The sequence below is a fragment of the Phaseolus vulgaris genome, chromosome 2, assembly GCF_051622355.1.
Source record: "Phaseolus vulgaris cultivar YP4 chromosome 2, ASM5162235v1, whole genome shotgun sequence".
Classification (NCBI taxonomy): domain Eukaryota; kingdom Viridiplantae; phylum Streptophyta; class Magnoliopsida; order Fabales; family Fabaceae; genus Phaseolus; species Phaseolus vulgaris.
The window spans coordinates 37905906-37932765 of record NC_143499.1 but is presented as its reverse complement, the minus strand read 5'-3'; the positions used below and the strand labels follow the sequence as shown (position 1 = coordinate 37932765).

The 26860-nt window shown below is 31.0% G+C and overlaps 3 protein-coding genes across 9 annotated transcripts; 2 read left to right on the top strand and 1 right to left on the bottom strand.

Moving 5' to 3' along the window:
• The first annotated feature begins 5813 nt into the window (after positions 1-5813).
• On the top strand, positions 5814-6554 carry LOC137811831 (uncharacterized). Its single transcript, XM_068613688.2, has one exon. The coding sequence runs from the start codon at positions 5875-5877 to the stop codon at positions 6427-6429; it is 555 nt and encodes a 184-aa protein (XP_068469789.1). The 5' UTR covers positions 5814-5874; the 3' UTR covers positions 6430-6554.
• Positions 6555-8346: 1792 nt separating this feature from the next.
• Positions 8347-11165, bottom strand: LOC137811828 (heavy metal-associated isoprenylated plant protein 36). The gene is made up of 3 exons (XM_068613684.2): positions 10436-11165; positions 9034-9109; positions 8347-8769 (listed from the first exon to the last, which is right to left on the bottom strand). Exons 1-3 carry the CDS (start codon positions 10736-10738, stop codon positions 8645-8647), a joined length of 504 nt encoding a protein of 167 aa, XP_068469785.1. The 5' UTR covers positions 10739-11165; the 3' UTR covers positions 8347-8644.
• Positions 11166-19161: 7996 nt separating this feature from the next.
• Positions 19162-25161, top strand: LOC137811826 (F-box/kelch-repeat protein At1g22040). 7 transcript variants are annotated; one of them, XM_068613681.2, is made up of 4 exons: positions 19212-19448; positions 19672-19704; positions 22931-23012; positions 23417-25161. In XM_068613681.2, the coding sequence occupies exon 4, from the start codon at positions 23476-23478 to the stop codon at positions 24919-24921; it is 1446 nt and encodes a 481-aa protein (XP_068469782.1). In that variant the 5' UTR covers positions 19212-19448; positions 19672-19704; positions 22931-23012; positions 23417-23475; the 3' UTR covers positions 24922-25161. The 7 variants fall into 7 exon arrangements, with proteins under 7 accessions (XP_068469780.1, XP_068469783.1, XP_090154861.1 ...); XM_068613682.1 differs by lacking the exon at positions 19672-19704 and having other exon boundaries at positions 19164-19448; XM_068613680.1 differs by lacking the exon at positions 22931-23012 and having other exon boundaries at positions 19205-19448.
• Positions 25162-26860: the final 1699 nt, after the last annotated feature.

Genomic DNA, 26860 nt, shown 5'->3' with positions numbered 1-26860 from the left:
GGGGGAATTTTGGTCCTATGAGTCAATTTACCTAAGAAATATGATATTACTTTGAGCCTAAAAGAATAAGTTTGTTGATTTTTCTCCAGTATAGGTAATAAGGCTGTTGATTTTTTTGGGTATGGGATTTCTAACTCTACCATTGAAATTTTCAAAATATTTTTTTTCATAGTCTTTCACACATTGTAAATTTGATTTTAAAATTCAGGTATTTTATCCTGGAGTTCCTTATTCATATAATATATTCTACGATCAACATTACTTATTGAGTTTTTCTAATGGATATATATTAGAATTTTTTTTATCTAATGAGTCATGAAAATAGACTGTTGTCTATTATATATATTGAGTTTTAGCAATTATTTTTTATGGATCAAGAAGGTTATGTGGAATTATTTTTTTAGCAATTATTTTTTATGGATCAAGAAGGTTATTGAAATAGTAATAAGATGGTAGAAACAAGTATATTTTTTTGTCTTGGAACTGGATCTGCTTTTATGTGGTGTGGGTGTGAACTTTACAAGTTTTGGAAATAATTGCTGCCATGCGAAGAGCCTTTACATGAGCAGAAAGGCACTGCTGCATTCCTCTGTTTTTTGCTTTTCGGCGCGTGCTTCGCAAAAGAAACTGAATGCAATGTAATTTGTTTTCTTTTGGCAAAGCTTTAACAGAGCAAATTGCTTATTCATAACTGTTGCTGCAAATTTGCGTGCCATCATTGCGGAGGAACCAATGTTGTGGTCCATTCAATCAACCACTACATCAACTCAATTTTTACTTCAAATTAAAAAAACAATGCTACTAATTTTTAAGGAACTTGGAACTGAAAAGAGAAGGTTAGTCATGGATTTCACTCATTTAAAGTCGATTATTGTTCTGGTAATTTTAATTAAAAATTCAAAGAGAATTATTGACTTTAGAAGAGAATATGTACTTGTAATTATCAATTAGAAAATTGATGAAGGTTGAATGAACTTATAATTATTGACTAGAAAGTCAACAAACCAAAATTGTTATAGAATAACATTTAAAATTAGTTATGATTAGAATTATTAATTTTTAGATTTAATTGTTAAATTTAGAAGGGAAAATGTATTTATAACTATTAATTAGAAATGAATAAAATCAATTTATGATAAAATTAAATATATATTCAATAAATTTAAATTTAATTATGACTAGAATCAAAAAATTAATTCATAATTATTATTTTATTTCATTTTTTAAAAATTAAAATTGCACTCAGTGAGGAGAGAGTCAAATCAGTTAACAATATACCTTTTTCAAAATTTTTGTGTTAAGAGTCCTTTAAAACAAAAATAAGCAAGCTATGATATTTTTTTCAGAACGTACAAATTTAAAACGTACAAATTTTAAAATTTGAATTTGTATAAGTAAGAATAGTTTAATTTAATTTATGTATTAAAAATTCAACTTTTAAACCTCATTCAATTTTATAAAATCAATTTATAGATTTATTTTTTAATATGATATTATGGTTGTAAATCTTATTTTAAAATTCATTTCTTAATTTGATATCAAAGTCATTAAAATTTATTATAATAAGAGTTTGTAAGGTTTATTAGGTCTATTTTCATTATATAGTTTTATGTATGAATTGATAGTCTTGACGTAAGAGAGATGTGTTACAGATTACATATTAAATATAGATAAGTACATTTAATAATATAGGAGTAAATACAAATGTCATCTTATAAATCGTTTTTATAATATTGAGTTAAACTTAAAGTTTATTCTTAGTATCATACTTAAAACAATTTAAGAATGTAATTTTTTCCCATCAACTTTAAATTCTAAACTAATTTGCAATGAACAAGCTTAAGATTGTGACACATTTCTAAGAGTTGCATTTTGTAACCATGTCCAATCCGAAATTATTTTTATTTTGTATTACAAAAAGTACATTTCAAAATAAAAAAATGTATATTTAAGAATATAAGTTATGTATTTTGGAATATAATTTTTTTTATTTTATATTATAAAATAAATTTTTATTTCAAATTATATATTCTGATACAAATTTATATTCCTGAAGGTAAAATCTAAAATAAAAAATATTACTTTTAATTCCAAAATTAAACTCACTGCACAATTGAAACTGCATAAACGTAGACCTATGGATTATTTATTTTCAGAGGGTAGATTTGGAATTTTAAATTGTTTAGGGTTGCAGCTTGAAATTATGGGGGGTGTATAATGGAATAACCCACATTTCTCCCCCCCCCCACCTAACAAAGACTGCATGTGGCCCAATTTTGTTCTTGGAAAGTTCTTGGGACAGTTGCAGAGATTGAGCTACAATTTCATTGAAGCTAAAATACATTTTAACACATAAATTAAATATGTAATATTATATTATATTATCTACTTAAAATTAAGTTAAAGAAAAAAACACGAAGTTGATAAACAATAACATCGAAAAAATATAAAAACTATATACTTTATCCATACTAAATTATTGTTATTCAAAATTTGATTGATATACAGATTATGAATTAGTGCTAATAATACGATGTGCATGCTATTTTAAAAAAGGTATAATTACCTTTATCATTTTATATTTGAAGTTAATATTCAATTTAATATAGTAAATTTAAAAAAAATTAATTTGGTCCAAAGTTTTTTAAAAAAGATTCAATTTGGTTTCTTCGGTTAAGTTTTCACCAACAACGTTAAATGTTAATGATGTGGCGCACACAGTTGCATTGATCTGTACACGTGCACATCATAGGCTGAGGCTATAGTCTTGGTCTCCACCTTTTTCATAGCTTGTATGTCCTTCCCTCACCTCACCTCTTTCACCCAACTTCTTCTGCAGGACCCACCTCATCTCACCGTTGGTGAAAACTTAACAGAAGGTCCAAATTGAACCTTTTTAAAAAATCTTGGGATCAAATTGATTTTTTTAAAACCACTATATTAAATTGAGTATTAACCCCAAATGTAGGGACCAAAAAGGTAATTATACCTTTAAAAAATGAGTAGAAACACAATAGATGCATCATTTTTATGTTATGGTGGCTTTTATCCATAAACATAAAAGTGGAATAGTGAGTGGAGATTTATAAATGAATGAGAATTGTACTTGTAGGGATGGAAAAGTGGGCCAATCCGCCCTGCATAGGTTCGCCCCGCACTTGGCCAGTAAAATGTGGGTCAGGTTGGCCTGCCTCGCATAATGAATGCGGGTTGGATTCTTTGTCTCGCCCCGCATTTGTTTTTTCAACCTGTGTGGAGCAGAGTGGCACGACAACGACGGTGTGGCGAGGCAGCGACAAAGTGAATACACAATCACTTAATTTGATTCTTCTCAGTAGATGAACTCTTGAATAGACCTTAATGTGAAAAATTAAGGAGAAAATAATTATCTCCAATTTTCATAAGACAATGATAACTTTATTTTATAATTCATGCAATTTTTTAGGATAAATTATTTTACAACAAATAACATTAAAGAATGTGTAAAGGAAATGAATGACTTGTCTAATATTTTTAGGTAAAATGCAACAAATAGGGTATTTGTTGTATGAGGAGATGAAAATCATGAGATTTTAAGCCAACAAGTTTGAGATCTTCCACTGACACAAAAATTTTAACATTTGAAGAATATTCTTGTAATACTTTATGCATCGTAGACACTCACAAAAGTATTTTTTGGCAAACTATGTTGACAACAAATATATCCCTTTTTGACAAGCATGACGTCCCTTAACAATATAACTACTCAAATTTTCATATGTTGGAAAGTCATCAATGGTAAAAAATAATAATAGACATAAATTGAAATTCTCCTTTGGTTATGCATCAAATACATTAACTCCTTCCTCACACAATAATCTCAATTCTTTCACCAATGGAGTTAGATAAACATCTATGTCATTTTTCTTGTTGTCTTGGCCTCAATAACATCATATATTTTCGCTTAATACACAATCAGTAACATGAGTTATAAATGAAAAGCAAAACGAGTCATGAACTATACTTACTACTTAAGTCAATATATAAGGATTCATTCCATCTATTGCAAGCTCCCGTGGATCATTCCCAAATTAAAAATACAAAGAATCAATTTTCTTTCCTTATGGCAAATTAACTGTGTAAGAGTAAGGTTAATCCTTGTCGGACCCACACAAGGTAACAATTCATCACGTTTTCTTTCATATGCATGTCTCATAGGGTTTATTATGTCATTAACATTAACAACCAAACACTTAAATCTTAAAATAATTAAAAAAAATCACAATACTTTCCTAAGAGAACCTTTTTGTGTTGTCAAAATTATAATGAACATCTTTCCCTTTATAGTGTGAGAGGAAAAAAACATTTTTTGTGTTGTCAAAGTCATAATGATCATCTTTCACTTTGTAGTGTGACATCTCAATATATTTACATTTATGCAATAAGTTAAACTCTCTTCTATATAATATTAAATTGTTAAGACAAGCAAAATTTTATTCAATGTAATATAGCAATACTTCTTTGGTTTATTCTTTAATAAGACAAACAAAAGTATAATCAATGTAATATAACAATACTTCATTGATTTATCCTTCAATCAATATTATATCCTATACTTCCATTTATTATTATTTTTAAAAAAAGTTCGCATGTTAGATTTAATTATAAATCTTGACATCTAAGCTAAACTGATATTTTAAAGTGCACCAAATAATATGTTATCATGTGAAAAATTTATGAAGAGAAAAATAAAAGATACAAAAATATGGAGAATCAAACTTGTACTACATCATCATTTATTAGTATTTTCAAAATTAAACAAATTATACTGTGTTTGTAATTTTATAATGTAAAAATGTTTGTAATTATTGTTGTGAATTTTAAACAATTTCAATAAAATTAGAAAAAATATCTTATATTACATAATAGTGTAGATATGATAAACATTTCTTAATGCTACTTTTGCAACTATGTCTAAAGAAAAATTACATGAATTATTATGGAATAGTTCAAATTTCACTATGAGATATTGGGTAATGTTAGTACACATAAATTGAACTAATATATTTGACTACGCAATTACATGTAGGAATTTTTTATCATAAATAATTTTAATTTGAGAACTTTTTAACTTATATTGAAAAACATTAACTAATATTAGACTCTAACTTGACCGTGATTACACCCATACGACACATTTGTCTCTATCAAGTTGTTTGCTACGAAAATTCCAACCTGACTATTGACAATATATACTTTATGCAGATGGAAAATATGTCATGACATCCTATATTTCATCTACATTCACTTAATAACGATTATTTATAATAAAATATTATATTAAAATAGTAAAAATAAATATAAATTAAATTTTATAATAAAATAATAATATAGAGTTGAAGTTTAAGTGTGAGATAAAAGTGATGACGTAACCTATCATCAACCCATGCAGCTATAGTACCTTAATTTATATCAGCTGAAAAACACACCTTTTTGACCTTTGACTATACCAAATTCCAAAATAAACATGCATATTCATTGCATCAGTCAAACATGGTTGCTAGCTATAGTTTCTTCACATTTTTTTTGTTCATATTTTATTCATCAATCATACCTATCTCTCGTGGGGCTGGTTCAGAAAAGTCTTGTTTCTAACCTATATTACTTTACTTTTCTTTGAATATTCAACGTCAGTTCATAAATATATTCAAAATAATCAACATAGAATAATATAGTAGCTATTATCACGTGTTCAAAGCACCATCTTGGCTTCTTCATAGCAACACACAAGCTCCTTCTCAACCATCACAGATATAAATACAAGTCAGTTCCGTTTCTATTTTCCACACTCATCCTCATAGATCAAAAGCTTGGTACATACAATTAGCTAGAGCAATGGATGCTTTATCTTTAAGTTCAAGTTCAAGCCTAAGCATGTGCAAGCCCTTTCAATCTCATGGCCTTCCACTCTCTAAACAGCAAAGAGTTTCTAATGTGAAGTTTGGTACTGTTTCATGCAGAGCCACAACCCAAGAAAACTTGTACAAAGTGTTGTCTGTGAACCCGGGAAGAGCAACAATGGATGAGATTAAGAGGGCTTATAGATCCATGGCTCTTCGGTACCACCCTGATGTGTGCCACGATCCCTCCATGAAAGAGGAGTCTACGAGGCTGTTTGTGCAGCTAAATGCAGCTTACAAGACCTTGTCCAATCCAAGGCTTCGAGAACAGTACGACAGTGAATTGGGTCTGAGAAGCAAAGTCATGAGTGTTGGTAGTGATCATGAGAGATGGGGAAGTGTGAGTGTTTGTAGTGACCATGAGAGATGGGGAAGTATGTTTCAGGAGGAAGTGATTGAGGTGAAGACAAGGTCTCGTAGACGAATGGGACAAAAGGGAGGATCATCAGCTACCAGAATGAGAACACAAAATATGAAAGACAGACATTGATTTTCTTGATCCATATGTTGTATTACTCAATTGCTCTAGTTTTAGGCATTGATTCTTTCATGTAATCATTCTGATACATATAACATACAATATATAATACTTCGGTATGAATTCGTTTTGATACACTTACCAAGTGCTCGGTAAAATTTTATGCAATTAGTAACTTAATTAAATGTATATCATAAGATTTCAGCATCATATTAAATGATTACAAAAATAGTTTACAATTCTATATAAATGTATTCATAAAAAAAGAGAGAAACTTGTTCAATTTTTCTACAATTCTCTATTCTCTACGAAGCCAATCACTTCTATTTGATGATTTAGATATCAGATAAGTTCAATTTCTTGGTAATAAGGCATGTAAGGAGAGCAGACATATCCAAATATCCCCAGTTCTAGTTGGTTTGCTTAAACCCAGAGTTAAATGCATAAACTTCTATGTAATCCATTTTTGCATTAGTTTATATTCAATGAGCTTGAATAATTTCACATTTAAATGGGTCTATTCACAAATTGCTCTGCATATCCACTAAACTAATTCCTTTGCATTCCATGGTTTTAACCCAACTCAAGCTTAAGAGATTTATTCAATGGTTACTGCTAATCACTTTGGTCCAAAGTCAGTGGAATATTCTTCACACTGCTATTTTTTAGCAAAGTCAGTGGAGTATTGTGGAGCCTTCCTTGTGGAGAGTGATATAAAAGAGGCATTCGAGAACCTTCTATCATTGTTGAGCTGAATGAAGGCTAATCACTCTTATACCAAAGACCCAAGAGGATGTTAACTTGGAGAATTTGAGGCCTATTACAACGTGTTTTCAGATAATAAAGCCATTACATAACAAGTGGTTGATGGAGCATGTGTAAGCCACAATAGGCCTGTTTTGAGAACTTATTGCTGAGCACTTCTAAGAGGAAAAAGAAGAAAAAAAAATTAAACTTTGTTATAGAAGTTCTTTCTTATTATTTGTCACGAAATATTTAAAGAGATGCTTGTGGACAGAGTTTCCAAACTGAATTAACTGAACATATTAAGTGGATTATTCAACAGGCTCAATTCTACCAAGTTAAATCTACAGTCTTTAGTCTCTTGACAAATCTTCGAGTCCAAAACTAAGTGGAAATTCATTAGTGATTTCTCATATAGTTATGGAGAGGTTGGTCACAAACAATATTTGTTGTGATGCAACTTATAAAGAATAGCATGTAAATAACAATCAAAGCTTATATGAACAAGGTGTATTATTACCAAGGCAACTTAAGTTAGCTTAAGTTGGGTTTTATAGGCTTGAGTGAAATATTTTAACTCGTCTTCCTTCACTCTTCTACGTTTTTTGGATCACATTGGTGTTTGTGCCTCTTTCATTTTCCCTTTGCCTTCTGCTTTGTTTGAATCATCTTATTTTTTTTTCAATCAGCCTATTTACTGTGTTATTTGTGACATTTTGAGTATAACACTACACTTCAAGTCTCATATGGGCCCATTGCTAAGTTACTTACAACTTGATGACATTCTTGGTACTAGGAAAAAACTACTTTACAAGATCCAAAAAGGGTCTCTGTCAAAAACTAAATTGATAAAAGGTATGTGCAGATAAATTGCTGTGCTACATAAACCTCTGCAGCATGCCAATGACAACATATTTAATACTAAAATTTAACACAGTTGTCCTTGGTGAATAACTTTGACAAGTCTGCGTAACCGGATGAATTATTATGACAAGTATATTTAACCGTATGAGCAGAAGTGATTATTGTATTGAACATAAGACAATTTAAACAACCAAGACATTGCATAATGAGACTGACACCTTTGTTTTGTCATCTTTTCTCTTGTATTCTTTTATGGAAATTGTCAAATATAGTAGTGTAATTTGGCGGAAAAGAAAATTCAAAGTTAAGAAGTGAAACAGCTTTTTCTCACAATGGTTTTAAGCTTTGCCACTATAATTAGAATGCCATAAAAGAAAAAGAAACTGCAAGGTGGAATGGGTAGATACCATTAAATGGTCATTGAACATCACCACCACAACCAAGTCACTTGAGCAGAGTTCTAACCACCTCATATTCCCTAATTTTATTGTGTTGAGGACCACCAGGTCCACCACCATATAAAAAGATGTTAACAAATGAGATGACTAAGGCTATTTTCTAACTTTTTGACTCAACCTCTGCATGTTCTATGCTTCCCTTTAAGGTACTCTGAAGTGCTTCAACAAGCAGTCCATAACTCTGCCCTTTTCACCTTTGAAATACTCTCAAGAACTGCCACCGGTGAAATGTGCCCCATCACTGTCACCCTCTTAGACTCTAAATCTATACTGAATGATGTAACTCCTGAAATTCAAGGTTTAAAAACTTTAGAACCCTTTAAGAAAAATGTTGCAACTTCAAGTTAAAATATTTTTCATTTAGCTGAAAAACAGAAATCCCCATTTAGTGTTCTTAGAGCTTATACAATACATTCCTATATGTATTTGATTTGAATACAAAAATATATGATGTTGAATGTATCATTACTAAAGTGTAATATGTATTTTATTTTTTCTAGTTCTTACCTTATGAACAAGGGTATATAATATAAGTAGTACTGATGAATACCTTCCATCTTAGACAGATGTTTTTTCACCTTTCCAGCACATCCTTGACAGTGAATTGCAACCCGCATCACAACCACCTGCATTTAACACCCTTCAATGATAACATTTCAAATAGGATTGAGTACACGTGAAGTGTATAACATTTTGCTATCGTATGTCATATACAATCATAAAGAGATTTGAATATGAGATTCCATTATTCTGTTCAAAATTTAATAAGTGAGTGTGACCATATGACTCTAGGACACAATCCTTCCTCGGTGGCAAACTAGAAAGGAAACAAATGGACTTTTAAAATAGAAGGGTTAGTTTATGTAGAAGGGACAAAACTAAACGACGTGGCCTCTGATAATACCATCAATATTCATGTGTATTGTTACCTAATAAAATTCCCATTTGCATAAAAAGGACATAATCGTTCTGCTTTGTCTGTGGAATATGCATGGGACTCGGTCAACTAATATGCATGTGAGACATCTTGAAACCTCTGCAAATGACAAATATGAGGAGGACAAATAATGCAGATCATTTGTTTCCTTGCTGAATCCACCTTACACAAGTGGTTGGTAGAGTCCTACATTTTTCTTAATCTAACAAATAATCAATTAAAGGAAAAAATGGATCAGACTCTAGTTAGTTGTGTTCAACTCATAGCAACTGTAGCTCAGAAGCCAACACTATCACATTTATGAATCATATCAGTCTACAATCCAAACTCTTCTCTTCTTTCATTTTTGTTGCACATCCTACATCAACTAGAGATAAGATCAATTCATAGTATATAAATGAGTCAAACCTATAAACCGGTTCTATGAAGATAAGTTAAGCTTAAACTCACTTCTTAATATGGTATCAGAGTCTAACTTAATGAGATATGTGGGGCCTATGGTATCATTCGCTGTCAGACCACTCATAAATATCTAGTATCACACACGAGATGTACATGCCTCAATATGAGAGAGTTATATTGAAGATCCCACATCGACTAGAAATTAGGTCAATTTATAGTATACAAGTGAAAGTGGTGACAAGTCTCACCTTATAAATTGATTTTGTGAGGATGAGTGATACTTATATTTTAATAATTTCACATATAGCTTCTTTGTGGTCCTTGTTTTAATTATGACATATATCATTTTGATTGCTTTTAGATGTGTAGTTTTGTCCCACAAAGAAGATATTGTTTGATTGCTTCAATGACTTAAATTTAAAACTATGAAGTACTATACTATACAAGATTTACTCCATTTCCCTGATAAATTGGTGTTGTGAAGACAGAAAACATTCAGTCGTGCAACATATGAAACTTCATGAATTTGCAAGACAATAAATTCAATAACAAAAAAGAAAACATGAGAAAATGACATTTGCATCTCACCAAGTGGAGGAGAACATTAACAAACCTGAAAGACATTATTATCTGTCTGTGTTTTCAGAAGCTCCCTGGGTTCATTTTTGGCTTGATCCTGATCCTGCCCTCTAAGCTTGATCTTTGGAACTGGATTAGACCTTGGAGGCTCAACAAGTTTGGAGTACTTGGCATAGTTGATCAACCTTGTATCATCAAGAAACACACTTCTTTCAAGCCTCTTTGGCACAACCACGGGTCGAGGGTCGCGAGTGCTCATGCACACAGCTGTTGAAGCCTGAGAGTGGCACATGAAACCTCTTCTCATTTTCCAGTCACTGCTTTTCATGCTCATCATAGGTTACTACAACACAGATATGAAGAGTAGAATCTGTGAAAGTTTTGAAGGCAACAAAAAATGGGGTGTGGTGTGCAACTATTATACTATTGCAATGCTAATGCTGGCTTTGTGAGTTGGAAAGAATAGAAGAAAGAAAGTGACATACATGCTGTCATTAGCTAACAACAGGTTACTGTGGGTGAAGAAACAGTTTTGGCAATTTATCTATTATGTCCAAAATCAGGTCCTTGTCATTTATTAATGCCAAGAAATTGACAATGTCCTTCTTTTGCTATGAAGAAAAAAGACATCAAACAGAAGCAAGTTGATTCACTATGGTAAGAACTAGACAAAAACATAATGAACATGGGGTTTTGTGTTTACTTTGCCAAAAAAAGAGAGAATACTTTGACTACACAATCAAACTGGTTTTCAAAAGTTATAATATGGATATTGATTTCAACGTTTAACTATTTCTTCAGTTATTCCCCTGCACCGACGTAAAAGAATATTAAGAACTTAACTTGAGAAAACTAGAGAAATAAACTTTATTTGTTTCAAAGAGATAAAAAAATTCCAAATTGAATTTACCAATTGGGATGAACTAAGTGTGTACAGGGATTGGATTATGAATTTATATATAATTGAAAATATTAATTTTATAGTAATGGTTTAGCGGTAATTGTTAATTGAGTGTGGTGTGTATATAAGTCTTGGGTATTGGATTAGGTGTTAGTATCCGGTAATACTTACTTAATATGGGTCTTTCGGAATGTATTAATTGTTATTTTGTTTGTTGAATATCCTAGACGTGTATATCTATGTAGGATCTATGTGATCGTTTTATGTTGGTATTTGAAGAAGATTAAATAAAAGAGAGATTGATCGTAATTTGGTTTGAATTGTGTATATTATAAAATTTTATTTTCACTAGCTTACCTTTACTTTTCTTGTTGTGTTGTGAATTGCGATCACTGTATTGTACTATGTACACGAGCGGTGTCGGAGGTTTTGGAGGGTTTTAGGATATTGTTTTGAACTTTATATTGTAAATATTTGTATTTCTATGAATCTTAATCATGTATTATGAATGTTTTGAAAAACTTTAAGCTTGTATATAAACATATAGAATTGTATTGTAATAGTCAAATGTATTATTGGGGTATTACATTTTTCAATCTTTAAAAGAGAACTATACATATTGTAATGCCCATTAATAAAACATAATATAAATGACTAAATTCAACAATATCAGAAAATATATGACCATATATGTTGACTTTTTCTTCAGATTTCCACTTTTATTTTTCCATCCAACATTTTTTTTTTATTTTCCTATTAATTAGCACTCTGACTTTTTTTCTTAGATAACACTATTTTCATTTTTAAATATTTATAAAATTATAATAAATTTAAATATTTATAAAATTGAAATAGAAGAAAATTTGAAATTTGAAAGGACAAAAATTTATTTTTAAGAACCAATTTGATATTAAGTTGTAAAGTTTGGAGACAAATGTATACGTTTTTACGTATTTAGGGACCAAATCAACATTTTATTTCTTTCAATAATTAAATTCTCACCAATTTATGCATTTCAGATCCAAATTGTTAATTTAGTTTTTATTTTGATAATTTTGTTCAAAACTAATAGAACCAACCAAATAATGAGAAAGAGGAAAAAAATATAAATATGATAAATAATATAATATTAAAGGAGTTTTCTTTTCTTTTTTAAGTTAAGAAAGTTAAGAAGCTAACTAAGTAGATAGAGCAAGCGAGTTATCATAAAGTCTCTAACATAAAATTATTATTTAATAATAATAATAATAATAATAATAATAATAATAATAATAATAATAATAATAATAATAATCTATAACTATTATAATTAGATTTTATTAAAGAGATTCTTTCTATAAGTTCTGTAATTGTTTTTTTATTTTGATTTACTTATATTTTTATCAATATAATTTATTTAATTAATTTATATTTTATACTTGTTTTTTAAATTCGATTAACTATTTATATTAAAAAAATATCTAAAAAAATATTTGACTGCATTTTAAATTCAATTAATTTATCATTTTTTTATATAAAATTTAATAACTTTTTTTATTTTAATAATTATGATTATTTTTTATTTTTTTTACTATCTTAATAAAAATATGGACACACATAAAGTCATTTATCATATAAAATACATATTTAATATTTTTATTTTATTCTTAATTACTTTATAATATGATTATATTAAAATATTTATACTTAATTTACATAAATATTTACTATTTTTTTTATTAAATTTAAAACAAAAACCAAAAATGCATGTATGCTCATATTTTTGTATAGTATTTATAATATAATATATTAAAAAAATAATATATTATATTAATAATAATAATATTATTAATAATTATTGATAGTGTGTAGGCCACATCATCAGAACTTAACGTTGTTAGTAAAAATTTAACAAAAGGGACCACATTGCATACTTTTTTAAAAATTACTCTAGTAAATTGAAAATTGATCCTAAATGTAGGGCCAAAAAATGTAATTATACCTATATTTTTAATGATACCTGAATATTTAATTATTAAAATAAAAAGAGTTATTATTACGAAAGTTGACTTTAAGCCTAACTCAACTCCATAAAACCGGCTCATAGGATTGAGGTTTGCACCCACTTATATATTATGAAATGTCCTTATCTCTAGTCGATGTGGGATCTCCAACACACCCCCCTCACGCCGAGAGTGATAGATAGAAGCTCGTGCGTGAGACTATATATTTTGGATGGTCCGATAGCGGCCCGATAGCGGGTGGCACGATAGGCCCAACACAAACACTCGCTAGGATAGGCTCGAAATGGCTCTGATACCATATTACAAAATGGACTTTAAGCCTAACTCAACCCCATAAAACTGGCTCATAGGGTTGAGGTTTGCACCCACATATACAATGAAAGGCTCTAATCTCTAGTCGATGTGGGATCTCCAACACCGAGAGCACCTCATTTCTCATTTTATTCTCACTTGAGCGAAAATTATCTTGCCTGAGCGAGATATGCAGAAAATTTCTGCAAAACCTGATATATTTCTGAACCAAAATTGCATTCAACTCAAAAATTTATAATCTACACATTAAAATTGTTGAACATGAGCTTTGATGTTTCCAAATCTGTGTGGATTGCTTGAAAGCCTTGTTGCGGCTTGTGTGTGTGGGTTCTGGGTAGTTTGAATTTGTAAATTCACTCTTAGTTAAGATCTAAAGTTGGTTTAAATCAAATTCTTTTAAAAAAGAGTGTTTTCCAAAGAAGTGGAAAAGTAAAATGTTGTTCTATCGTTTCAACTGATTGTTTTACCCTTAGTGTTTTTGAAACAGGTTTTGACAAAGCTTGCAATTAGTTGACCTTGCTATCAAATCAATTCAATCGGTTATTTCGACATTTCAACCGATTATTTTTTAAAAATCCTTAACAAAATTTGTTAAGTTTGGTAAATTTGTTTTAATTGATTAAAAATTGATTTTGCTTTTGCATTAAATGTTTTTAACAGCCTTTTGGAGTTTAAATGATCTGTTTTACACTCCTGGTAGTTATGATATCAGATTAAATCTTTCAAATCAGTTTTCTCCAAGATTTGCTAAGGCTTTGGATTCTTTCTAAGAGTGGACTAGGATTGCACTGTATTTTCTTCTTTTCAATATGTGATTATATTAGGTGTAATCATTCCTTTTCTCTTCACAATTGTATTTCTGTAATAATTGTTGGTGTGCAGATTCATAGGGGTGTCTGAATTCTGTGTTGTGTTTGTTAAAGGTGGTGTGTGTTCTTGAAGGGTTCAAGATCACCACTTTGGTGTGTGTGTTGTAATCAAGGTGTGTTGATTGCATAGTGAAATACTCAGAGGTTTTATGGGGACTAGATGTAACTATTGGGTAAGAGTGAACCAGTATAAATCTGTTGTGTGATTCTTTCTATCCTTAATCTCATATAAATATGTTTTGGCTTGTTTTTATTAAGTGCGGATAAAAACAATCGGTTGAATCGCCTAGAAAAACGATTGAATTTATGGAAACATAATTAAACAGATTTGTTTCTTGACTAACTTGGTTTATTTCTCTTTGATTCTTCATTGGTTTTCTCTATACCTTCAATATTTGCGAAAATCTTTTATAAACAATTCACCCCCTCTCTCTTGTTTAAGGCTTACATTTCTAACAAAAATGACATTTCTTACTCATAATTATTCAAGCACTTCTAATAACACCCTACTCGACAAGCAGATGACTAAGGACACCACGAACACTTCACAATTAGGTCAGTCATCTCAGTTTAGTGATTTGAGTCTCCTTCCTTGGGTCTTATCTTGAGTGCACTACACTTTAAGTGGCGGCTCTATACCACTCATCTTGGAGTATCTCATCCTCCAAGTGGCGTGACAACATCTCACCTCTATAAGTTTCCTTCATCTCTTCACCTTTTTCCTTCCTTTTCTTACGCCACTTTTCTTCCCTTCTTTATGTTATTATGTTTTTCTTCTCCTTTTCGGTTTTCATTGTATTCTCTTTTTTTTTATATGCTTTTCATTTTCGCCATCATCATCTGAATCACCATATAATTGTGTTTTTCTCTTTGCCCTTTAGAAATGAACCTTAACACTTACTTAACCACTTGGTTAAGTTCATGTTCAATGGGAATTTTATTTAGGTTTCTCACCATATTTTATTTAAAGCAAAAACTCACAAACAAAGTGCAACCCATAAAATTTGCAATCTTAAAATCAACTCACATCATTTTCACTGAGTTATTATGTCAATCTATACATATATATGCTCTTTAAACCAAAATCATCTAAAATCAAACAACTAATTATCATCAAACATTACATTTGAATTGATTCCACAAACTATTCAAATACATTCATTAACTTATTCAATTCCAAACTCATATACATTCTACAACATCTACTACATCTACAGTTTCACATTTCAATCTAAATCAAATTCTAATCTACTTAAAAACAAGAATTCCTGCAAGAAAATTTGAGACTGGTGACCATGTCACCCCACACCCAGATCTTCTAGCCTAGGGTTATATTGGAAATTTAAACTAGCTTCCCTGATCTGAACTTGAGCAGAGACTTACTAAGAGCTCCAAATGTACCAAAAGATTAAGGGTAGTTTAACCTACACCACAAAGTCTTGATAAAAAATCTAACTATATCACTAGGACTTTAAGCTAACAGAGACTAGTCCTGAAGCTAAAAGAGTCCCATGCAAAACCTAGATTGAGACAAACCCAACAAGTTCAACAAAAATTAACTCAAAGAGAAGAGCAAAAATGAACTTACTCTGTTAGAGATTCTGATCGGAAAGTCTTGTAGTCTTCGCTGCCAAGTGTCTAATGACGGACTCCGATAGTCAAACTGATGAGCGAGGATGTCAAAATCTTAGAAAAATAAGAAAAAAAAGGAAAATATAAGTTTTAGAGAGATGCTGGTTCTTTTTAAATGAAACCTGAATAACTGAATTTTCTATTTATAACTATTACGAAGTGGACTTTAAGCCTAACTCAACCCCATAAAACCGGCTCGATAAGGTGACGTTTGCACCCACTTATATACAATGAAAGACTCTAATCTCTAGTCGATGTGGGATCTCCAACACACACCCCTCACGCCGAGACTGCCAACTCGTGCGTGGGACTATATATTTTGGGTGGTCCGATAGCGGCCCGATAGCGGGTGGCCTGATAAGCCCAACAAATACTCGCTAGGATAGGCTCGAAATGGCTCTGATACCATATTACGAAGTGGACTTTAAGCCTAACTCAACCCCATAAAATCGGCTCAATGGGATGAGGTCTGCACCCATTTATATATTACGAAATGTCCTTATCTCTAGTCGATGTGGGATCTCCAACACTCGGGTCCATTTTCACCCAAGCGAGAGAATTTTCTACATGTCTCACTCAGGCGAGATAATTCTCGCTCAATCGAGAATAAAATGAAAAATTAGGTGCTTTGGAGTCCGTTTTTGTCCAAGCGAGAAGAATTCTCTCTCATGTGAGACTTGGGATGAAATTTTGGGTGCTCTCGGGTTCAATCTCACTTAAGCAAGAGAATTTTCGCTTGTGTGAAACACATTCTCGCTCAAGCGAGATGATTTTCGCTCAAGCTAGCCTAAAAAAAACCTTAAAGCTGAAATTTTAATACTTGTTTTTAAAAGGTTTGTTTATTTCTATAATATATTTTTTACTTATAAATTATTTGAAATTTTGTTTTATGTATATTTAATTGAGACATTCTTTAATTAGATATTTAAGTGATTATTGGATGAATTTTTGTGTGTTTTGAAATTCTAAGCTTTTGTATGATTTAATTGTGTGATTTTGGATATTGTGAGATGTGGAATATAAATCTTAATTAAGACATAGTATTTTCAGGAAAGAAAATGTTAAGATTATTTAGGATGTGCATTGATTATAAATTCGTCTAAAAGGAAATATTATGACTCTCCTGATATATTGGAGTCATATAGATGAAGATGATAAGGTGTTGAGAGTCGATGGAGGTTCATATGATTTTGTTTGCAGTGTGAAATAAAATCTAGTCTTTCAAGTCATATGAATTAACCTTGTCATACTAGGTGATATGATATTGAGATTATTTATGTGCATAACTCTGTGGATTCAAGTGGGATAGTATGACAAATGCAGATCTCTGAGTTTAAGTCAATACATGAGTCTTCCGGAAATAGAGTCAAGTGTTCCAGAAGTGGGTAAGTGGAAATGTGAATGATGATTTATGATAGACACTTGGTAGTTTGAGAAATTGTACGAGATTTGATGACTTATGTTTGTTAAATTGGAATTAAAATTATATAGAATTATTTTATAATTAGCTTATCCTATTGTTTGTGCTTTATTTTCTTTATTTATGATAATAGCCGTTGAAGTTGCAGGTGATAGAACTCTTCAATAAGCAACTGGATGATGAGATGTTTTTTTTTTATATTGAATGTTTTGCTTTAAAACATTTGTGTATATATTAAAATCCCTATAAAAAAATAATATATTTTGAGATACAATATTATATTAATATATATTTATATATTAATTAGATATTTACATATATATTATTTTATTAAATATGGATAAAAATAGAGATCTTAACAGATGATAAATACTGTACCAATAATTATATTATGAATGTATGATAAATTAATTTTTCCACAAATATAATTTTTTTAAGTAATACGATATGATTATGAAAAAATAAAAAAATATAAAATTTATAATTTATCCTAAACCTTTATATCTTCTAAATATTTATCTTTACTTCAACATACTTGTTTTCTTATACAAGTATAGGAGACGGGATTAATCTAATATTTGAAGAATTTAAATGGAAACTTTATAAATATTAGAGTACAAGACTCTAATCTAACTCTTTAATTTTTTTCTTTATTTTTCACATCTGTACACTCTATTCACATTTCATAATCAATTTTTATTTTATTTTATTTTAATTATTTTAATAATAATAAATCTACGAATCTTTAAATTATTTTCAATAATAGTTACTTATAAAAGTTATGTATAAGTAAAAATATTATTTTAATAAAGGTAAATTTAGAAAAAAGTTGTTTATAAATTAAAAAAAGTTATTTATACAAGTAGCTCTTTTTAATTTATAAAGAATTTTATTTAATTACATAAAAATAATATTTCTATTTTAAACAACTTTAGTTAAAGAAACTTTTAATTAAATATCACTACTTAAAAAATTATTAAATAAAAATTAATTTTAAAGACTAAAAATAATTAGTTGTTATATTGACTAAATTAGATACTATTTTAGAAACTAAAAATATTATTGAATTTTATATTAGTTTCTATTATTGATAAATAATTTTTAAATTGCTATCTTAGATCCTAAATTTGATAGCAAAAATCTTGATAGCTAATTAGATATTAATTTAGAAATTATTTATTAATAATAAAAATTAATTTAGAGACCAATATTTTTTTAATTTTTATAAAATAATATCGAATTTAATTAATATAGTAACTAATTATTTTTTTTATTTAAAATATGTCCCACAAAATTTTATGGGTTAAAAGGGTCACTACACATACATTGAGATTTTAATATTTATGTATATTACAACATGCATAATCAATAAAAACAAAACCCATACATTTTGAATTGACACTACCAAAATTCCTAACCAAAATATTTAATCATCTATATTATATGGAGATACATATTTTTTTTATCACTTTGAAGTAAATAATTTTACTTTTGGTAAATTAAAATAGTTTAATTATTTAATAAAATACATAACCATATATTTTCTTTAATAAAAGATAACACCAGTTTAAAAATAACTCTTTTATTTGTATCCTTATAAAATGATTTTATTTTTTAAAAATTATACTATCTTCTTACATATCAAAAGGATGACAAAATATGTGGTGCAATCCATTGAAGTTTAATAAGCATATTATTTTCTTAATTTTTGTGATTATTGTTTTGTTATAATATTTTTGGCCCTTGGCTTCAACCTTTTGGCGTGTTACTTTCATCGCCAACTGTTCTTCTTCTGCCTCGTTAATCTTTTGCAGAAGCAGTTAGGAAATTTCGTGGAACCGATTTCTGGTGTCGATGATGCATTAACAGTGGGTATTGTTGCTGCGATTGCTTGTGGGGATCAATTTCTGGTATAATTGCATCAGAGCTTGTGTTTCCTTTTTTGGGGTTAGGGAATTTTGCGGTTATGTTTATCCAATCACACTGTGTTTGTTATGGTTTAACTTTACTGGTTTTACTTTCTTCAATTATTTTCCTCCCCAATATAGATTATAACAGTACAGTTTGGGCCCATTTATTTTTAATGTAATAATCAATGATTGCTTGATTAAACAAGTTTCTGTCTTGATCCAGTACGTGTCAGAGCTATGCCTGGTAGTTTGGAAGGTGTGTACTTTCTGCAGCCCCGAGCTTGAGTTTAATAAAATTAAGAATTCTTCCATCAGTTTCTAAGTGGTTCCCTTGTGGGTTATTCAATTGACTTCTGGGTATTTTTTTTAAATGTATACATTTTGTTTATAAGGGTATAAATGTGGGCATTGCATTCATGTTCGGTAAGTTGTTTCAGTTCTTATTTCTCTTCTGGAGGGAGACTGTTTGTGTAGTGGAGTATAAGATGCTTGTACACCAAAACGGTTGTTTTTCTTTGGTTTCTATGTGATGTGAGTTCTTCTTTTCTTTCTCCTTATTAATTTCCCCTTTTAAGTCTATGATTTAATTTGTTAAACCAATTTCTGCTGTTGATTTTATGGAATTCTGGAACAATTTGTGTTCTTTTGTATGTTTAATTTGTTTGAATGGATGTTTTTAGTTTGAGTCTTTGATTTTAAAATTACTCGCTGTTTGGTGGTTTTGTTTTGGAAATAGAATGACATTGCTGATAACTTGCTAGGAATATATTCACTTTACTTTATTTTTATTGTAAATTATGTGTTTCTATCTTCATCCCTTTTTTTTGGGCGGGATGTTTTTAGCTTTCTTGATAGGGAAGGTTGTTAATCACTGGGGTACTGTGGGGCGGATCGCGCCATAGGGTAGAGAAGGTTTCCTTCTCTGATTACATTTCTTTGTTTCTCAGTTATACATCAGTAGTGGAATTCTCTTGTAATTAGAGCTCATTCTGAGTTTTCTTCATCAATTCTTTAAAATACTATAAACTGGCACTAGAGCTTCTGATTCAGGGCATTGTTAGGATCATTAGTTAAATTGTTGGATTGTACACTCTTACAAGTTGTGGTCCCCCTTTGGTGTTGAGTCTCTTGTATTTTTAATCCCCTTTAACCTTGTTTGCTGAGTCTCTCGTATTTTTAATCCCCTTTAACCTTGTTTTAAAAAACGCTAATACCCTTTTTTCCTATATGACTCCATCTCCTTCTCTGCTTTTCACTTCTGCAACCCGAAGTTCTTTTTGCTGCTTCCAACCTCAACCACCCCACCTCCACCCTGCATAGCTGCCACACTGTTTTGTCGCCTGCACTGCCACTACCTCCCCTTCTTTGGCTTTACAAAGTGAAAACTGTGAACAACTGATGCTTGGGCCCTATGATACTTGTTTCTCATTCCTAGTCTCATTGTTTTCTCACTCAGTCCCTGCCTCTTCTCTCCGAGTTTCTGCACCCTATTTTGTATCTGACTTATTAACTTATTTTGAGTTTTTGTTTTGTTTTGTATTGTATTTAGATCTTATGACTAATGGTTTTTCAATTTAAGTTTCTTTAGAAGTTATTTTCTTTTCTGTGGTATTTTTTATGCATATGTGTATATATAAATATATTATTTCATTTTAGGTAGGATCTTATTGTCCAAATTACAATCCTCAAGTTAGAAGTTTTCACCCTCATCCCAATCCTAGGTAGAATCTCAAGTTTAACAACATCAATTTCGGGATTCTCTTTATGGTGATGACACAAATGGAGAGCCGATTCAAGATTGTTGAACATCAATGTCAACTAGATGGGATGCAACCATTAGTTGACAAGGCTATTGGTTAGTAAATGGAGGGGAGGATGAGGAAAATGACAACTTGAGTAGAAGCTATGCTAAGAAGTAGAAGAGGTGAAATGGAGGAAGAAGAAAACAATGGGGATAATAAAAACAAGAGGCTAGGGCTTGATGATTGAGAAAATCAAAGGAGGGAGTATCAAGTGAAGTGAGTTGTGGTTCCATATTTCATGGATAAGAATCCGCATGGGTGGCTGTATTAATGGAGTGTTAATTTAAAATAAATTAATTGTTAGAGGTGGTGAAGGTTGACATAATGGTGGCATGCTTAGAAGGGAGGGCTTTAAATTGGTTACGATGGATGAACCAAGGGGCCATGAGGACTTGGTTCTCCCCCTCTAACAGCTAGCTTTTGATGACGGTATGGATGCTTGGTGGAGTATTTAAGATATTAGAAACTTCAGGAGACTTTTTGATTGATTTGGTTACTTCAATGCTTTATACAAGAATAATGGGGTAATTGCCAAGCCTCCGACCCAACTGTCAAACAGCAGTTTTAAGTTGGTAGAGGAGGCACAAAGGGCCTTCAAGCAGTTGAAAACAGCCATGGAAAGTCTTCTTATTTTGGCTATGCCAGATTGAGTTACCATTTGTGATAGAGACAAATGCTTCATATGATATGAGATTGGAGTTGTTCATATGCAACAGGCTGACCAATGATTTTAATTAGCCAAGCCTTTTAGAGAACAAATAAGACTTAACCAGTTTATTATCTTGATCTAATGGCTACTCTACAAAATTCAGTCGCCATTTTGTATTCCAAACTGATCAATAGTTCAAAGTTTTTGTTGGACCAAAGAGTCCTGCCAGGAGATTAGTTAAAATGGGTAACTAAATTGCTTGGTTATGATTTTGAAATTCAGTATAACCCTTGCTTGTACAACAAAGCAGTTGATGTTGTATCATGTGTCATGAATTACTGTGATAATTTAATGAAGACTTGAGACTAAGACTTCATTGAATTAGCTGAAGTTCTTGAGGATGAAGACTTGAGATTAAGAGATGTATACGAAATGATAGAGATAATTTTGTTTTGATAGATCCTGACAAACACTCAATTAGGACATGGCTGCACGGGAGAGGAATGGGGGATTCTGGAATTAGTTACATCACTGACAGGGAAATTAGTATAAGTGAGGAGATGGAGGGTAGGAATCACTTGGGTGTTGTGAGGGTTTGCTTGTTGCATGAGGAAGAGAAGGTTTCTTTCTCTACATTTCTTACTCTCATTTTTTAGTTCTATTTCAGCAGTGAAGTTCTCTTGTAATGGGAGATTCAAGGCAATACACAGATTCTATCTAATCAATATCGACATCATATTGGCCCCAAGTAAATAATACAGTGGTTGCTCGTTATTTACAGTATAGGATTTAGGGTCTATTTGGACAAGTTTTCCCACGAGCACATCTTGGAAAGAAAAATAAGAAAAAAATGAGCTTCTTCATAAGTTACAGTTAACTTGTGCACAAGTTACAATTAGCTTACACACAAGTTAAAAATAATTTTTTTGAGAAGTTTTATGAGAAAAATTCTATAAATTAAGTTATACATAAATTAATTTTAGCTCATGCAAAAACTCATTTCCTTTTTTCTTCTTATTTTTCTCTTCTAGAAGTGTTTATAGAAAAGTGTGTTCAACGGACCCATATTTACAATTTCTCTGAAGTCCTTTCCATTAGTCTTCATTGGGTCAGGTATGGAGACTTCAGTCCCTTTTTTTCTTGAATATATATGAAACAGCCAATATAGTTCTTTTTTCTTTCTGAAAATCTTAGTTTTTCATATTCTGCACACAACACACACTTGTTAAACTAAAGTTAAATCATTTGTTAGTATAGTTTAGACTTCTTTATTTGTGTAACTCTACTCAATCTTTCTCTATTTTTGTGTGTGTTGTGGTCTATCCTCTATAATCTCTTATATATTCAGAACTTATGAGTGTATCTCTAATGTTCTCTTTGCCTTTTGATTGATTACTTATGGAAATGTTTGGGTAAAAAGCTTATGCCTATTGAGATAAAACCATTATTTCAATTGAGCAATACATTTTCTTGGCATGTACTGACATATTATATATAATGATGATTGTGTGAAACAGATTAATCTTGCAAGTTTGATTTGCTTGCATGGTTTTGGTTTGAATTTGAAGTGATTTTAATGGGGAATATACTGAATCTGAACAATTCCAAGACTAGATGGAATGCCTCCTATGAGGTTTTGCAAGGTGAATCCTGCAAGAGACGGAGGTTGTCATCAAACTCTTGTGAGGATAAGGCAAGACTGATTCCGCTCCTTCCTGATGAGATAACAATACAGATTCTAGCTAGAGTTCCTCGAATTTATTATTTGAATCTGAAGTTAGTTTGCCGTGCTTGGAAGGCAACCCTTGTCAGTTCTGAACTATTTAGTGTGAGAAAAGGCCTTGGAACCATGGAGGAGTGGCTCTACATTTTGACAAAAGTGAAGGATGATAAGCTTTTATGGTATGCCTTAGACCCTCTTTCTAGAAGATGGCAAAGGTTGCCACCAATGCCCAAAGTGGGGTTTGAAGATGAAACAAAGAAAGGTTTGATTTCCTTTCCCCTTCGGATGTGGAGCATGATGGGTTCAAGTATTAGAATTGTTGATGTCATTATGAGCTGGCTAGGGAGGAGAGATGCCCTGGACTGGATGCCATTTTGCGGTTGCTCCATAGGAGCTGTTGATGGTTGCATCTATGCATTAGGAGGATTTTCAAGAGCTTCAGCAATGAAATCTGTTTGGCAGTATGATCCCATTAAAAACTCTTGGGCTGAGGCTAGTTCAATGTCAGTTGGTAGAGCCTATTCCAAGACAGGTATATTAAATAATAAGCTCTATGTTGTTGGTGGGGTTACTAGGGGTCGTGGTGGACTAAGCCCTCTACAATCTGCAGAAGTGTATGACCCTCATACAGGCATGTGGTCCCAATTACCTAGCATGCCTTTTGCAAGAGCTCAAGTGTTGCCAACTGCCTTTTTGGCTGACTTACTCAAGCCTATTGCCACAGGAATGGCTTCATACAGGGGAAGGTTATTTGTTCCTCAAAGTTTGTATTGCTGGCCATTTTTTGTGGATGTTGGGGGTGAAGTATATGATCCAAATATAAATTCATGGCTCGAAATGCCAATCGGCATGGGTGAAGGCTGGCCTGCAAGGCAAGCTGGAACAAAATTGAGTGTTACTGTCAATGATGATCTATATGCACTTGATCCTTCAAATTCTCTAGACAGTGCAAAGATCAAGATATATGATTATGAAGGTGATACTTGGAAAGTTGCAGCAGTAGATGTTCCTATTCATGATTTCACTGATTCAGAATCTCCTTATCTCTTGGCTGGTTTACTTGGAAAACTTCATGTAATTACTAAAGATGCTAATCACAATATTACAGTATTGCAGGCTGACATGCAACATGAACATGCTAGGTCAGTTTTCTCCCAATCAATTTTGTCTTCACCAGATAACTCAATCACTGAAGATGCTGAATCTTCTGCACAAAGTCAAGGAGAATTTTGGAAGGTTCTTGCAACTAGAAGTGGTAGATCTGCTGAACTAGTCAACTGTCAATCCCTTAAAATTTGATTTTTTTTTTCTTCTGGGTAGGTGTGGTTTGTGGTTATGATTTCTGAGTATATCTCTCTTGATTGGTATGATTGCTTACAAGCCAGTAGGTTCGGGGAAATTTCCAAGTTCTAAATGCTTTCCTATACAAATGATTCATAAGATGTGTAACCAAGAAAACAAAAACTTAGAACTACACGGAGCAAGAACATCATTCAAACAAACACTACAAAAAATATGAAGGTTTTTTTTTAACATTAAGCGGGGTGCATCACAGGTTTGTAGCATTTGGTCACTTTATGATACTTTTAACGAGAGAAGTTGCCGGCAGAAACAAACACACCACTTATGCTAGCCAATCACGTGGTTGATAGTTTCTTTTATTTGATTTTTTACTACTCACCTTTTTGTATGAAAGTACATATTTAGGTTATAAGTTTAAGACTTGAATTTTGACATAAAAGGTTATTTTTAAAATGTTAAAATTAAAGTGTAAATAAAAAGTTATTAAAGTCTGTGTTTAATAAGGCTTCTGTATTTGAATAAAAATTGGAAGGTCTTAAATAATATAATATAAGATTTAGAGGATGATTTACGTATTACAATGACCTAAGGTGTGTAATTTTGTGGGAATCATTTGACATTCATCAATTGAAAAAAAAGGGCATCAATTTTCTTTTAAGATCTAACATTTTTTCATATTCACAGTTTTGTGTACATGGTATTACACCACTCTTGATTTGTTTCTCTCTTTCAGTGAAATCCATGGTCTTAGTTTAAAGGTAGTTTCTTTTGATTTGGGGTACATGTAAAGTTTATCTTTTTATTTCCTAATTGCACCAAATGTCAGGTTTTCTGGATTACTTTGCTGCTAAATATAAATGTTAACTACCATACTTGAATGAAGCTCAGGTAAATTCATTCCTTTGACTAAAGTTCTATTATTAACATGTTTTTTACCCTTGCATTCAGTTACTTTTTTTGTTTTAATGGGAGGAAGTTTTTTTGTTGAAATAACACTTAATAAATTAAAAGAACTAAGACATAAAATATAATAGAGCTAGAAAGTAAATGGATATTAAATCAAAACAACCAAATATAAAACAAATTGAATAAAATATCTATGTTGTAGTTATTCTAGGTTCAGTTTCAATAAATCTTCTCTTTACCTCAATAGCGGTAAAAACCTAATTTATTTCTTAAAGCTTCAAATTTGACTTTTGGGAATGTTTTTGTTAAAATATTTGTACTTTGATCTTTAATTTTTGTTTTCCTGCATACATGGACTTATTTTAACCAACTTCTTGTCAATTGACTTGAGATTGGTTGCTCTACAAATATTTTATCTTGTAAATAACATTTAAAAATGTAAATTTTACATTAAATGGTAAATTTTCCAACATTTGTGTGTAGTCAAGGTAAGTAGCATTCTGATTTGAATAAGACACGTAATGGCAAATATTTTTGAAAAATCTACTTCAAATATAACCATTAATATGTCCGGGTGTTTATTTATAGAACCATTTGCCTTTAGTTTAGTGTGTTGAGATCGATCATGTGTCATTTTCTTTAATCATCTTTAATTCTTCCTTCAAAGCATTAATCCACTTTTCATATTTTTTTAGCTTTTTCAAATTCAGCAGGTTCTAAGACAACCACATTGCACCTTTGATAAATATCAAATGGAGATCTTTTCCTCTGACACAAATTTCATCAACTTCATTATTAATGAGTTGTGGAGCTTCTGGAAGTTGATTTCTTACTAGGTCCTCCCAATTCCAATGTTGATCTTTTATGAACTTTACATTTTTACTCACAAGAATTTTTCCATTTTGTGGTTGAAATTTTTTGTAAGCTTTTGATATGCTACTGTATCCAATGAAAACTTTAGATTCAACCTTTTTTGTCAAATTTGTCCCTTTTAATTTGTGGAACATAAGAACAACAAACACAATCAAAG